At 35.4% G+C, this 14,673-nt stretch overlaps 1 protein-coding gene across 7 annotated transcripts in view; it reads right to left on the bottom strand.

The window, feature by feature from the left end:
- Positions 1-14,673, bottom strand: part of MAN2A1 (mannosidase alpha class 2A member 1) — a 142,770-nt gene that overhangs the window by 99,677 nt on the left and 28,420 nt on the right. For all 7 annotated transcript variants that reach the window (XM_036411391.2, XM_036411394.2, XM_045571837.1 and 4 more), the window contains one exon: positions 4,631-4,802. In XM_036411391.2, the coding sequence (XP_036267284.1) occupies positions 4,631-4,802 (172 nt within the window). The remainder of the gene's footprint in view (positions 1-4,630; positions 4,803-14,673) is intronic.

The following is a 14,673-nucleotide window of genomic DNA, read 5'->3' as shown; positions in this document are numbered from 1 at the left end:
TGCTCCTACTTGGCCTACAGGCCACCCAAAAGGAAGCTAGATACAGAAAGCCAGCCATAGGTACCTCACCTAACAAACAAACACTTCATGGTTCTCCCAGTCTTCCCACTGCCCCAGCTCCTCTCTTTCCTTCCACCAGTCCTATTCATAACCCTTATTTCTTTCCTGGCTGCTGGGTCCCTAACACTCATCTTCCATAACCCAGCTCTCCAACAAAGATTTGAGGAATAATTTATCAAGTTAGGTTTCTTGTTTGCAAGCAACACAAACCAATGCTGAAGGAGAAATGTATGAGAGACTGTCCTGGACACAGACTACTGAGGACAGGCTAAAAGCAGAGGCTTAATAAAGGGCTGGAAGAAAACAAGAGGTCATGTGCTATTGTGCTATGGGGAGCACAGGGACCATTCCACAGGACAGGAAGTCTTGCAATCACACCAGTGTTGTGAGGAATGACCTGCAACCTTCCCTCCATGTGTTTCCCTTCTTTCCATCTGTCTATCCTTTCACTCCACTCTGTAAAGATTTAAAACCCTGAAAAAATAATATATTGGATTAACTGAGCTCAGGTCATAGCTGGCCCATCTGACCAGAGGCAGGAAAGGTAGAGGACCTGATTTCTGTGAGAGACAGTTTCCCAAAAAAGAAATCTGGTGAAATGGATGTTGGCCGGCCAGTATTAACTAAATCCATTGCAAAGAAACAAAGTATTTTGTTAGAAAAGAAAGAGGCTTTAGGAGAGTTACACTCTGTTTTGGAACAAATTCCAAGTATGGATACACCAGTTATTGTTCAAAGATGAATAAAAAGGGGGAATACACTTGAACTTACAAACAACAATAAAAAGAACAAAGAACTAAAGGGTAATAAAAATATAGTTAAAACCAAGCATTTAAAGCCAGAACAAAGCAGACTCTATACCATAGAGAAGTGAGCTTGAGAGAGGTGGAGGGAAACCCTTAAGGAAAAAAAACAAACCAAAACTGCCAAAAGCAGTGAATATAACAAATTAAAAAAAAAAAAATACATGTGCATAAAAGAGACTAGAGACTCAATACTAGATAACTGAATTCTAAAACAAATAAAATAAAAACATTAATTAATTAGCAAGAGCAGAAAACGTAAGCTGGAGAAATGTTTGAACTGGTAGACGGCAAATTTAATGTTATTTATTTTTATATACCTGATGGAAATTTAGAAATTTATGGATAAAGTTTTTTAAATCCTAAAAATATCTGGCCAGAGGGGTAAAGGTGATTTTCAAAGAAACATTACATAAGAAAGCCTTTTTTAAAGATAGAAAACATAAAATGAGGCATAGAGACATTAACTTTCCCAAAGTCACACTGTAGATGGAAGCCTGCCCTATTTCAACAAGTGCAGCCTAGCTCCAGGGCCCAACCATTCAAACCACCTCTCTAGATTGTCCTTAAAAGTAAAAAGAGCAGCACAGGTTAGGCAAATCCAAACAAAAAAGAATAAAAATTGTATAGTCTGCACTTTCTGACCATAAGACATGAAAATTAGTTTTTAAATTTAAAGTATAAATGGGGGGAAAATTGAACTTGGAAATTAAAAATTATTATCCTAACATACTCAGATTAGGAAAAACAATAAATACAGTTATATAACATTTTATTAAAATACTAAAGGCCAGGTGCACAAAATTCGTCCACTCAGTGTGTGGGTGGGGAGGGTGAAGGGGAGAGAGGAGGAAGGGAAGGTCTCCTCAGCCAGGCCTATGCCCTCTCGCAGTCCAGGAGCCCTCAGGGGATGTATGACTGTCACCGAGGCAGGAAAGGTTCCCACCACTACCACTGTGCTCCCCAGCAGTGAGCCTGGCTTCTGGCTGACTGGCACTCTCCCTGTGGGAGCACACTGACCACCAGGGGGCAGCTCCTTCATTAAGCGTCTGCCTCCTGGTGGTCAGTGTGTGTCACAGAGACCGGTCATTTTGCTGTTTGGCCAATTTGCATATTAGCTTTTTATTTTATAGGGTGTAATAAAAAATTAAAAGCTAGTTAGAGCAGTGCTAAAAGGCAAATCCTTATTAAAATAAATGAAATTACATTTAGCATTAGTAAAAGCAGGTAGAATGAATCAGTAAAAAATAGAAGCAGAAAAGTCAAGAGTAAAAACCAGCAAGGTATACACAGTTCTTTGGGAGTGAGAGGGAGTGCAAAAACCAACTCAAAAAAGTAAAAGCTTTAGCCAAATCTACTCAAGATGAAGAAAATATTCAGTTTCCCACAAGTACTTAAAAATTACAGATGTGATAAATAAAATCTTGCAATCTAAGAAAATATGAAGTATTAAATGTATTCATGGAGTAATGTTAGACCTAAACAAACAAAAAATACTTCTAATCTTAAAATTCAATAGAATTACTTGTAAAACAAACACCAGTTTGAGTTTTATAGTGCAGTTCTTAATATAAAAGTTTAAAAACTAGTAGGTGGCTCAAATTAAACTAAGGATTCTGTTTTACTCTGTGTGTGTGTGTTTGTATGTGTGTGTATGTGTGTGTGTGTGTGGGAGAGAGAGAGAGAGAGAGAGAGAGAGAGAGAGAGAGAGAGAGAGAGAGAGAGAGAGAGAGAGAGAGGAGAGAATCTAAATTTCCGCTAACATTTCAATTTAAAAAGTCAAGATATTTTACGTAGCATTTTGGAATTCTAAGTTGTCTTGAATAATTGGAGGAGTATCCTGATCACTCTGGCTCCCATGGACTAACAATGTGGCTGGAGTAGAAGAGTGGCTAGCCCTTCTGAGTGGGGCAGCTACTCTTGGTTCATCCCATCACCCCCAAAGCCTATAGTCTTCATTTATGCCACCTTTCTGGCCAATCTTATAAGCATTTTAACTGTTCTATTCAGAGGAGAGAGAGCTCCAATGGCTAGTGATGGATAAACAGTTCTTCCCAAATTACCTTTAAATGTTTATATCAATTTTCATCAAGATTCTTTTTTTAATAGGGTAGAAAGACTATCAGTTAATGAAACATCATAATACTGCAACTATTACAGTCAAACAGAAAAGTCCAGGAAACAGGTCAGAAATTTCCAGAAATCAATGCATATTGAAATACAATAAAAGATAGCACTTCAAATCAGTAAAAAGAATGAACTATTTAAATCTTTGAGAAGCAGCACAGCATGAAAGGGAACAGCCTGTAGGACTGGACAGGCTGGATGGAACAGCATATGAGTGCAGCACATCCCAGCCTGTAACCATGAGAGACCAGTGAGTGCTTTCTCTCTAAAATGTAGGAGGTCACTGTACCTATATTCACAGGATTGTTGTGAGGATTATCAATCACCATTTGTAAACTACCTTTAACAGGGACTAATACAGTAAGTACTGTAATGTGATAGTAAATAGATAAAAGAAAGCAATACATACTAAAATAATCCTTAAACTCTAGGGAGCAAAGGAGAGGAAAATATGGTGAACAGAACCTCCCATCATACCACATAAATAAATTTCAGGATTTTAAAAAGTGAATGGTAAAAAATGAAACTAGAGAAAAGAGGATCTATCTTACTTCTAGACTAAAGAATACCTTTTAAGATATGACAGGCAAAGTAAATATCAAGAAAACAGGTTAATCAATTTGACTATTTAAAAATGCTAAAGTCTATATATTACTTGCATGCATGTGTATGCATAACCTATGAACACAGACAATGGGATGGTGAGGGCCTAGTTGTGGAGGGTGGAGGGTGGGAATGGGAGCGGAAGCGGGAGCGGGCTAGAAGAGGTTAATCGGGGGAAAGGTGGACCTATGTAATACTTTCAATAATTTAAAAAATAGAATTAAGAAACACTTGAGGATAAATAAAGATCGGTATGTCTATATGTGCATATATATATATATGAGCATAATTATAAATCAGTAAGAAAAATTACACAATCAAGCAATTTATAATACTTTGCCTATATATATAAGAAATATGCAATATTATCAGTCATCAAAAATACAAATTAAGCCGAAACCGGTTTGGCTCAGTGGATAGAGTGTCAGCCTGTGGAATGAAAGGTCCCAGATTTGATTCTAGTCAAGGGCATGTACCTTGGTTGCGGGCACATCCCCAGTAGGGGATGTGCAAGAGGCAGCTGATCGATGATTCTCTCTCATCGATGTTTCTAACTCTCTATCCCTCTCTCTTCCTCTCTGTAAAAAATCAATAAAATATATTTTTAAAAATACAAATTAAAATTATATTTTCAACTATCAAATTTGTCAAGGTATTAGGGGAAAGTTGTATTGTTGGTGAACAAGCAGAGAAATTGGTACACTATGATATAGAAGATTGAAGAATAAAGAATACATTGAAACAACCTTTCTGGGGCCCCTATGATTATATGTTTTTTAAAAAAATCTTTAAAATACCAAGTCCCTTTAACCTAGTAATTCCATTTCTAGGACAAAGTTGGAACATAAGAATTTCAATGAAAAAGTTTCAAGTCACTTTTTAAGAGATGAACCAGAATCAAGGAAAAAACATATGAAAAAATATTTTAAGTTTCAGATATAAAGCTAAGAATGTTCACTGTCTAAAAATTCAACACTCATTGCACACTCACTATACAATTGTTTAATATTACCAAAATAAAAAAAATAAAAACAAACCTTTTAACAGCATCCTTCTTTTGACTATCTATAGTATCCCACCACTTTGAAAGGTAAGAGATCTCAGCCCATATAAATTTCCTCCGTGAGTCTTCCTTCAGCTTGATGACCATGTTATTAAAAATATACTGAGTCTTCTCTCTAAAGTAGTCATCAAAAGTCTTCAACCAACCTAAATCAAGATACAAATATACCATAAATGTTTTATGTTTGATTACAACTCAGTAATATTCTATTGCACTACCTCTGGATACCCTTGGATGTTTCAGTCAAATAAAGACATATATAATAATTCAAGAAATGTTCTGAATTAATGAAATTACATTTAAATGGACACATGACTCAAACAATCATTAAAGTTTAAATTGTAAAAATACTCTGAAAACTGCACAAATTCAGATACAAATGAGAAAAATGACCTAAGGCCAAAAAACATTTGTTTAAACTTAACAATTATAGTATCTAATTATTTATAATTTACCTTTAATTGAAGGGGTTTTTCTTATTTTAAAAATCAGAACAGTGTTAAGTTGGCATTATTGTTCTCATAGTATGGGATAAAATTTTTATCCTCTCTTCCATTTGTGGTAGAACAAATTGACATTAATCAAATAACAAATGTGTACACATCTATGTATTCTCAAATGAGAATTATAAATGTTGATAACTTATTTCTCTGCCTTTTCCTACTATTTCCCATATATCCAGAGAATTTTACCTAAAAACATGTGCAAACTATAATAATAAAGCTTAATATGCTAATTAGACCAGACAGCCAAACAATCTTCTGAACATCCTTCTAGATCTAGATGAAGCCACAGTGGCGGGGCTGAGGCAGAAGTGGTTGGGTTGCAGTCAGGCAGGCAGGCAGGCAGGCAAGCAGTTAGGGGCAATTAGGCAGGCAGGCAGGTGGGCAGAGTAGTTAGGGGCAATCGGGCAGGCAGGCAAGCAGGCAAGCAGTTAGGGGTAATCAGGCATGTTAGCAGAGTGGTTAAGAGAAATGAGGCAGTCAGAAGCAGTTAGGGGCGATCAGGCAGGCAGGTGAGTGGTTAGGGGCAATGAAGCAAGCAGGTAGGCAGGCTAAGGTTAGGAGCCAGCAGTCCCAGATTGCATGAGGGCGCAGGCTGGGCTGAGGGACACCACCGGCCCAAGTGCACAAATTTCATTCACTGGGCCTCTAGTTTGAGTATAAAGAAACATTTTTAATAAGACTCATAGGTCCCAACATAGCCCCACCTGGCAAAGTACTAAAGCAACATGATGAGTGACTGAGGCAAAAATGTACAGAGCCACAAATTCCACCCATTGGCAAAATGGACACTCTGGAAAATAACAACTTATCTAGAAAATCTTATGGGGAGGGTTTAGGTGTCTATATATCCAGGTTGAGCTACTCCTTTATACTTCCAAGTCTCAAACATGTGGGGAAACTAAGGCATAAGGACTGTTTCTTGTATCTCTATTTAAGTTAATATTCAATAGATACTATACTAAAATAAAAGCCTGCTATGGCAGAGAAGACAATACAACTGTTTTGACAATGCAAATATGAGCTTTTGAAAAAGGCACAGCCAAGGTGACTATATTTTTTCTTTTTGTTTTAACTGAAATCCATTCATTATATGGTTATTTACTGAACACCTACAAAATGATAGGTCTGAAGCTAGGAGCCAATGAGAAATACAGTATAAACAATTCTTTATAAGACTTTCTTAACTTAGGGCACTTTTAAGCTGGTTTATCAACAAATAATGCTACCTGGATAATTCAACTTCTCCATGTTTAAAAGTCTTTCTCTATTAAAAAAAACAACAACAAAAAAAACCCTCAATATGTTCAAACCTGAGCCTGGATATAATATAAATACTAGCTGCTATTATTATTAGCTTAATTATCATCTTAAGTCTTTAATTGTCCCTTCCCTGTCTATAATCAAAGCAATTAAAAATACTAAATAATATTTCTAACATCTAGTTTTTTTAAATATGCACTTTATTTGAAACATTTAAATAAGCTGCTTCATATCTTAAACATATTGGTTGCCCAAAATTATGATTTGCATTCTATGCCCTTGTTAGGGGCTGAATTATGTCCCCTCAATATTCGTATGATGATGTCCTAACACCCAGTGTACTTCAGAATGTAACTATTTGGAGATAGAGCCTTTAAAGATATAATTATGGTAAAATGAGTTCATGTGAGTGGACCCTAATCCAATATGTCCTTATAAGGAAAGTTGATATAACACAGACACACACAGAGGGAAGGAAAGCCACATGAAGGCACTGGGGGGAAAAGGCCATCTACAAGCCAAGATGAAAGCCCCTCAGAAGAAACCAACACTGCCTTGATTTTGGACTTCCAGCATCCAGAAATGTTAGGAAATAAGTTTCAGTTGTTTAAATCTTCCAGTCAGTAGTATTTTATGAATGGCAGTCCTAACAAACTAATACAGCACTAGAAAAAAAGTTATTATCAACCAAAAAATAAAATTACAATGTGGGGAGAATTTATTTTAGCAAATACCATTATATAATAATATTTAATATACATCTATTTCCATACTGTAAGACTGAGCCAAAAGCAAATTATGTAGGTAACATCTACTTCTGTACCTTACTATTATAACATGCAAATTATTTAACAGGTTCTTTTAGAATTATTTTTTTAAAACATCACACATACCTTTCACCTAAATTTTAACAAAGGTAAAAACTAATCTCTTAATTATTTGGTTATTAACTCAATTAAAGAAAAGTGCTATGATGAACAGTGGAATGCCTCCAAAATTAATTTAGTAAGAAAATTCTAGTATTCTAGCATAAAAGGCAAATTTAGAATAGTCTTTATAAAGATTAATAAGTAAAATGTTTTTAAAGTACAAATACTTATTTTCATCAGTTATACTTTATGAACTAAGACCATTTCAAAGAATAGTTTATCATGAGTTTTCACAAAAGAATCACAGTGACTGATTAATCCATTTTGCCTTCAACACTTCATTTCCCCTTCAACAATCATTCCAAAAATGCGTCTGAGACACTTAAGTGAGCCAAAATAAAAGCTCGGAGATGTCAAATTAAAAGCCTTCCATAAAACTCATCTATAACAGAGACTAATATCACAACAATATAGCACAATTAATGAAGATAGAACTGAAAGATAGCCTCTTACAGCATTCAATATTGAGTAATATAACAGTAGATTAGTTTTTAGTGCTCTTATACAATAGAGTAATCAAGTATTCCCTTTTACACTAAATTGGCTCTTTCTTTTTCAAAATTACTGTGAAACTACAATTGTATATTATCATGTGCCCAATCAGAAAGATAGTATTTTATAAAAAGTTCTATGGGGTAAATTTTTGTGACACATAACATTATAGTTTTACCTCTAGATTTAATCATTTTAGGACAATGAAGTTGCAAACTGATTTACTTAAGTGGTCAATTCATAGCCTTTTTCTTTCCCTTGAATGTACTTTAAAATTTAACCATGGCTAGCACAGCATGAATACCTTCCCATTTAGTCTTTTGCACTCTAACAACACTATCATCTGTAAAACAGCTTATTGCTATTTTAAATTAATGGGTAAATATTTAAAACAAAGAACACATAATTATAAGTTCTATAAAGCAGGCATAATTCCAAATTTAATATTACATTATCACAAAAAATTTAAGTTCTAAAATATATAACTAATTAAGTTGAAAACTCTATTGCTTGCTTTTAATATGAATAAACAAACACCTACTAATTGCTCAGTGGATAGAGCGTGGGCCTGCAGACTGAAGGGTACCAGGTTTGGTTCCAGTCAAGGACACTTGCCTTGGTTGCGAGCGCATCCCCAGTTGGGGGGGGGGGGGGGAGGTTTGCAGGAGGCAGCTGATCGATGTTTCTCTCTCATCGATGTTTCTAACTCTCTATCCCTCTCAATTCCTCTCTGTAAAAAATCAATAAATATATTTTTAAAAATTGGATTCGTGATCTAGCTTCAAAGTCTAGAGACTGTGTAGAGATCTGATCCTCTTAAGGAACACTTAGTTTTATTTGGTTCATGGGCATACTCAGTATCACCCTTAGGATCTAGGCAAGAGTGCCCCACTCTGAGTTCTGGACTTTAGAGGGATCTCCCAATTCATCCTCTAAAAACATCTTTTTCCACAAGATAAATCCACAGGGCAAAGAACGTGCCGATTCAGAGCCTGCCATCATCCTCTGCCCTGATGAGTACCAAGGCCAAAGAATCTGTGTCAAAACAACCCTAAGCAGGCTTCTAGCGTTCCCACTGTCAGGGCAGTTAACCTTACAGGTAATAACTTCCCCAGCCTGAACAGTGGCCAAGAGGCTGCCATTTGTAGGGTGTGGAAAGAGTGTTAGTATGTCTGCAAGAAGGGCCCTTCTATTATAGTTTACAAGAGGACTAGTTGAGGGGGACAGGGTTTGGGCTGCCCCACAGGTTTGACTCCCCCATACACTACCACATTCCTGTGGGGAACTGGAACCCCAGCAATCTAAACCCGCACTTGGCCTTCCAGATCACTGAGCTACTTCCCAAGGCAGGAGGAAAGGGCCTATTTAATTTAGCAATGTATTAGTTTGACTTATTAAATGTTTAGACATAAAGTCTGAGGGTCTCCATGTCATTTTGCCTCTGGACTTGCAAATATTAAATGCAGGTCTTGGAAACATGCCACCCTAAACTTCAAACTAGTTAATTCTCATGAATCTAGCACCTGGTTCGAAGCCTACAATAGCAAGAGTTCAATAAGCACTTGAAAAATGAATGATGACATTTAGCCAAAGGGATTGAAAAAAAGGTATGTGGAATATGAATGCAAATTTATTACTATAACTAGAAAGGAAATCAAAATTAAAAGATATCATACATTACTAGCTTTAATATATTCACAGACTGTTATGATCCTAACCTAATAATCTTTGACCATTATCTATAGGTTTATATGTAATATTCGAAAAGGCTCTGTCAGCCCTAAAATGATTTAAAACACACATCTCGAAAAAGGCATGTCCTTCAAATCACTGTTACACTATTATAGTTTTAACTATTACAATAATAATTTTTAATGATTACATTAATTCTACTCAAACGTTAAATAGGTACCAACTGTTAAGGAAACAAAAAGATTGAGTCAAAAATAATTATATGTAAGTAAACATTTTAAAAATGCAACTTAAGCTATAATTTATCTCCATTTTAATGTGATATTATCAAATCTAAACATAAATACAATAGGCCTCATAAAAAAGAAAGCTTCTTAATTTTAGTAATTAAATTATTCTCTATAAACAGGTTTCTTCCATCACTTGTTAAATCCCTCAATATTTGACTGCAACAACCAGTCTTACACTTAAGGGGTCACAGACAATCTTAATTGTGATTACCGTGACTCACATATGTTGCTGATAATTTTAATTCCAACATTTCTCTTATAAATTAAGCTTGTTTTCCCCCAATCAATAAACTGTGAAGGAGTTTTAATTAATGTTCTGATCTGGCTTATTCATTCAAACAAGCATCTAAATAAGAGCAAAGCAATAAAGCTAAGCTAAAGGAAAACAGATTCTATAGCGAAAACATGAATAAATGCTGTGAGCATAAAGAAATGGTAAATTCCTATTAGAAGGAAAGAAGAAGAGAGATTCTTATATTAGTCATCATCTGGATGGAGGAAAAAGGTGGTATTTCCAAATTGAGGCAAGAGCATATGAGAAAGGCACTAAGGCAAAAAGGCACATGTCGATTTCAGGGAGCAGAAGGCAACTAGGTATGGCTACACTGCGGCTCACATGGAGGGAGCATGTTGAGAAATAAAAACAGAAGTGGGGGTCAGATCACTGCAAACCTTCTGAACCATTTTTCTTTCTTACTGAAAACTGAGAAATAAAGTTAAAGTTTTCTGATTTGTGCTTTGGAAAATAACTGTTATGTAAGTGCAAAAAATAGAATAAAAACGAAGTAGAAGAGAAACAGGATACGAAGTCATTACAATAATTCTGCTAAAAAAATGGTTAGTGAATTGCAATGGAAAGAGACAGAGATAAATCAGAGGCCAAGGAGGCAAAAAGAAGAGAACGAGGTAACTGACTAAAGTTTCCAAGATTGAGGAGGAGGAAAGTACAGGATTAACCTCAGGTTTTCTAAAGACCCATAGATGTTTGGAAACCTATAAATCTGCTGATTCCTCTAAATGCTTTTGGACTCGGGTTTCCAAAATAAGCTAAACTTTTTTTTTTTTTTTTCCAGAGGTGATTCAATGTCATCTAATAGTTTTCAAAGCATATCAGTTTCACTCCCATTAAGTTCCATACAGCACATTCTGAACCTTGGTAAGATGCTGTCACTGGAAATTCTATCTCACACCACAAGAACCCATTGCATTGCTGTTAGCACAGCTGGGGTTTTGTTCAACCTGCAGCTGGATGTGTGTAATATCCAACTGTAATCCATTACTATTTTGCTTTTCTAAATGCCCTTTAAACGACCTGCATATGCTGATACTGATATCTACAATTGTGAGATCAATCTACAAAATAATTTCTAAATCTGTGCTAAAGTAATTTTCCTTCCTTTTTAAGGACTCACACCTAATGAGGACACTTCAGTCTTAATAAGTCTTCCCCAAATAGAGCTTGGTTATTTGAAATCATGCAGTGTGTCTATGAGACAAGAAAAACTGATCTCCTTTGAGGAGTTACACTTAGATATGTGAAGAGGCTACTTAGCCTCGTGATTGGGCAAAACATGGGCAAATTATCAAAGTTTCTGGAAGAAGCTATTTTAAAAGCTGGAAAATACTGCTTCTAAATAACTTAATTGTAAAATATGTAGCAATGAGGAAAACCACTCACTATCTCACGTACTAATGCAATACTTAAAGGCAGAAACATTCATTTCAATAGGGATAAACCAGGGGGAAAAATGAATAAGAAACAGTGCAAGAGATGCCTCCCTTTGCAAGATCCTATATAATAAAGAGCTAATATGCTACTTAGACTGAACAGCAGAATGACCTTCTGAACAACCGTCCAGATGACCTTCCGGAAGCAGGGGCTGCGAGGGTCCAGGCAGCTGGGCTGCAAAGGCCAAGTCCCCTTGCACAAATTTTGTGCACTCGGCCTCTAGTAGTTAATAAAATGTCTTATATGATTAATAACATAACATAGATGACATCTGGTTTGAAAAGATTTTCCTCCTAGAAGCTCTGCCTGTTGTTTCAGAAGCATTACCTAAAAAGAGGCAATGTTAAATAAATGTTACAAGTCCTGGTTCAAACCCAACCCTTCCTTAGACACATTACCTATCCTCTCTTCTGCCTAAGTTTTCTCATCTATGAAATGAGGGTAACAGTCTTTTTTTTTTTTTTTATCACTTCTCAGCCTTTTGACTAGGATCAAATGTAGTATCTGTTGTTATCAGTTTTAACAGTATTACTTTTGTCATAAAGTTGCAGAGAGCAGTAGTGGGTTTAACACATGTAAAAATATTTACGACAGTGCCCAAAACAGTAAATTCCCACAAGTACTAGCGATTATTTGTATAACCAGGGTGCTGGTGAGCTCTGAAGCATCCAGGCTCCAAAGACAGACAAGGGTAAGTGAAATGGGGGGGGGGGGGGGGGGGGGGGATAAGAGGTGTTTAATGACCATCTACATCTCCTAAGGGCTACTTGACATATCTGCTCCTAAGGAATGTGGCCCAGTCAGAGCCCAAATATATTTTCCCCCTCTAAAAAGAGAACCTCATTATATCAATTCTAGAAATCTCTTAAAAAGACAATTCCCTAGAGCTATGTAAATATTCATCTTAAATGACAAATTTTCTTAACATTTAAGATCACTCGATAAAATACAGGTTGCCAGTTAAATTTTAATTTCAGCTAAATAATGAATAAATGTTTAGTACAAATAGATCTCATGATATTTGGTGTGTGTGTGTGTGTATGTGTGTATACTAAAAAAAATTTCATTGTTTAAATTCAAATTTAACTGAGCAGACTTTTTTTTTTAATTTGGCAACCCTATTAATAACAAAGTTCAAATAAATGCACTGAATTAGTGAATGCCCATAAAAAAAAAAAATGAAATTATTTAAGCTAAAAAAGAGGTGGCATGGTAAACAGAAAAAACATGCATCTCAGAATCAGGCAAATCTGAGCTGCAGTTCACCATCCTGTCAATTTATAACTAACTGACCCTGAAAGAAGAAATGACTTTATCTACTTTAGCCTCAATGCCTTCACCTGATAAATGGGGTAGGTTTACTTTACCACTTTTCAGGGTTGCAGAATGGATGACATGAAGTTACATACCCAACATTTTCCAGATGCAGAACAGGCAATGATTTCAGTTCTCCCTCAAAATATCTCAGCTCCAGATATTCAAAGTCCCCGTCAACAGTAGCCAAAACCAAAGAGCTCACATTATCCCACAATAGTGAAACAAAACAAAGTACGCCCCAAACTGTGCTCACATACAAATCTCTCCCTCTCCTGATCACTATATTTCACTCAGCAGGGCCTTGGCAGCCAGAATTCTAGATCTCCATCCACTGTGGCTGACCAGAATTGTTTTCTTCCAACTGTGCCTAACAATATTTGAACAGAAAACACTTAAAACAGCATTACCCTGTGAAATCCTCAGATGTTTTTGTTCTTTTTCATGAACTTTTTAAAGTTTAAGGATATATAAACTCATTTCAAATTATCTTATATTAAATGCAAATATCTGTTTTCTTAACTTAAAAAAAAAAAAAAAAGCTGAAAAATCCTAAATCATTTCAGTCAATAAAATTCTGCAAATAGCCTGGCCGGTATAGCTCAGTGGTTGAACATCAACACATGAACTGGGAGGTTATGGTTGAATTTCCAAGTTGCAGGCTTGATCCCCAGTAGGAGCCATGCAGGAGGCAGCCAATCCATGATACTCTCTCATCAGTGAGAGAGTATCCCTTCCCCTTCCTCCCTCTGAAATCAATAAAGACACATATTTTTAAAAAATCTACAAATGCACAGAAGAAAATTATTTTGAGGTATGACTCCTGAACCTAGACCTTCCTTCTATTTTGGAGTCATACCACATGAGGGATTATTTTTCCATGTTCATTTTTACAAACTGCTTAACTAACAACATGCTGTCCAACTTTCCATTTAGTATACCTTATCTTCTCTCTACACACTATGATTTCTCTGAAGAAAATTTGCCTAAATATTTCAGCAATTTAATGGGAAGCAAAGAATTAAGATTATAGATACAAAGGTGCTATAATTGTGTTTTAATCAGCTCATTAAATACAACATGAACATGTATCAATCAACTAACATTTCAATTTCATGGTCCATGATTCAAAACTGTCAAAAGTGCAACAGTAAGAAGTTATCAGCATTTACTTAACAATTCCTTTCCAATTTTCTTTTAACTATAATGTAAACTATACAAAATATTGTATGACAATTGTTACATGTTCTTATGGCCCAAAAGAAGACATAATTAGAAATTATATTAAAATACAAATATAACTGAAATTTATCTTTCTTGTGAGGTATTGCCAAGGTGAACCAAACAGAAAAGTATCTACATGTATAAAAACACAGCAACGTAATTCTTTAAGTTGGGGAACTAAATACATGAATCTTTAAAATACCTATTTCAAATATTTCTATCCCCAACAGATAAAACTTCACTGATGAAACAAACTACTGAGCTAGTTTGTTTTAAATTGTTGCTGCAAAAAATAAAAATCTCTATAAATCTCATTTAGGAAGTAAGCTGCCTAATTGCACTTCTATTTAGGAATATTTCACAAAAACTTGCCCATTACACAGTAACATTTGACTTGTGATGCAAGTACACTTATCTTCTGTCCTTCACTGAAAAAGTGGTTTTTCATTATCTGAATGATTCATACTTTAGTTTATCTAAATTCTACATTTGTTAAGAAGTGAAAATTATTAAGAAAAGTCAGCAGTTCTTTTTCTCTAGAATTTTGCTCAGTATCAAAAATCACTTTACTGTTTGCTTTT

This window comes from Pipistrellus kuhlii, unplaced genomic scaffold (genome assembly GCF_014108245.1).
Source record: "Pipistrellus kuhlii isolate mPipKuh1 unplaced genomic scaffold, mPipKuh1.p scaffold_m20_p_4, whole genome shotgun sequence".
Classification (NCBI taxonomy): domain Eukaryota; kingdom Metazoa; phylum Chordata; class Mammalia; order Chiroptera; family Vespertilionidae; genus Pipistrellus; species Pipistrellus kuhlii.
Note: the sequence above shows the minus strand (reverse complement) of the source record. Positions and strands in the feature narration are given on the sequence as shown.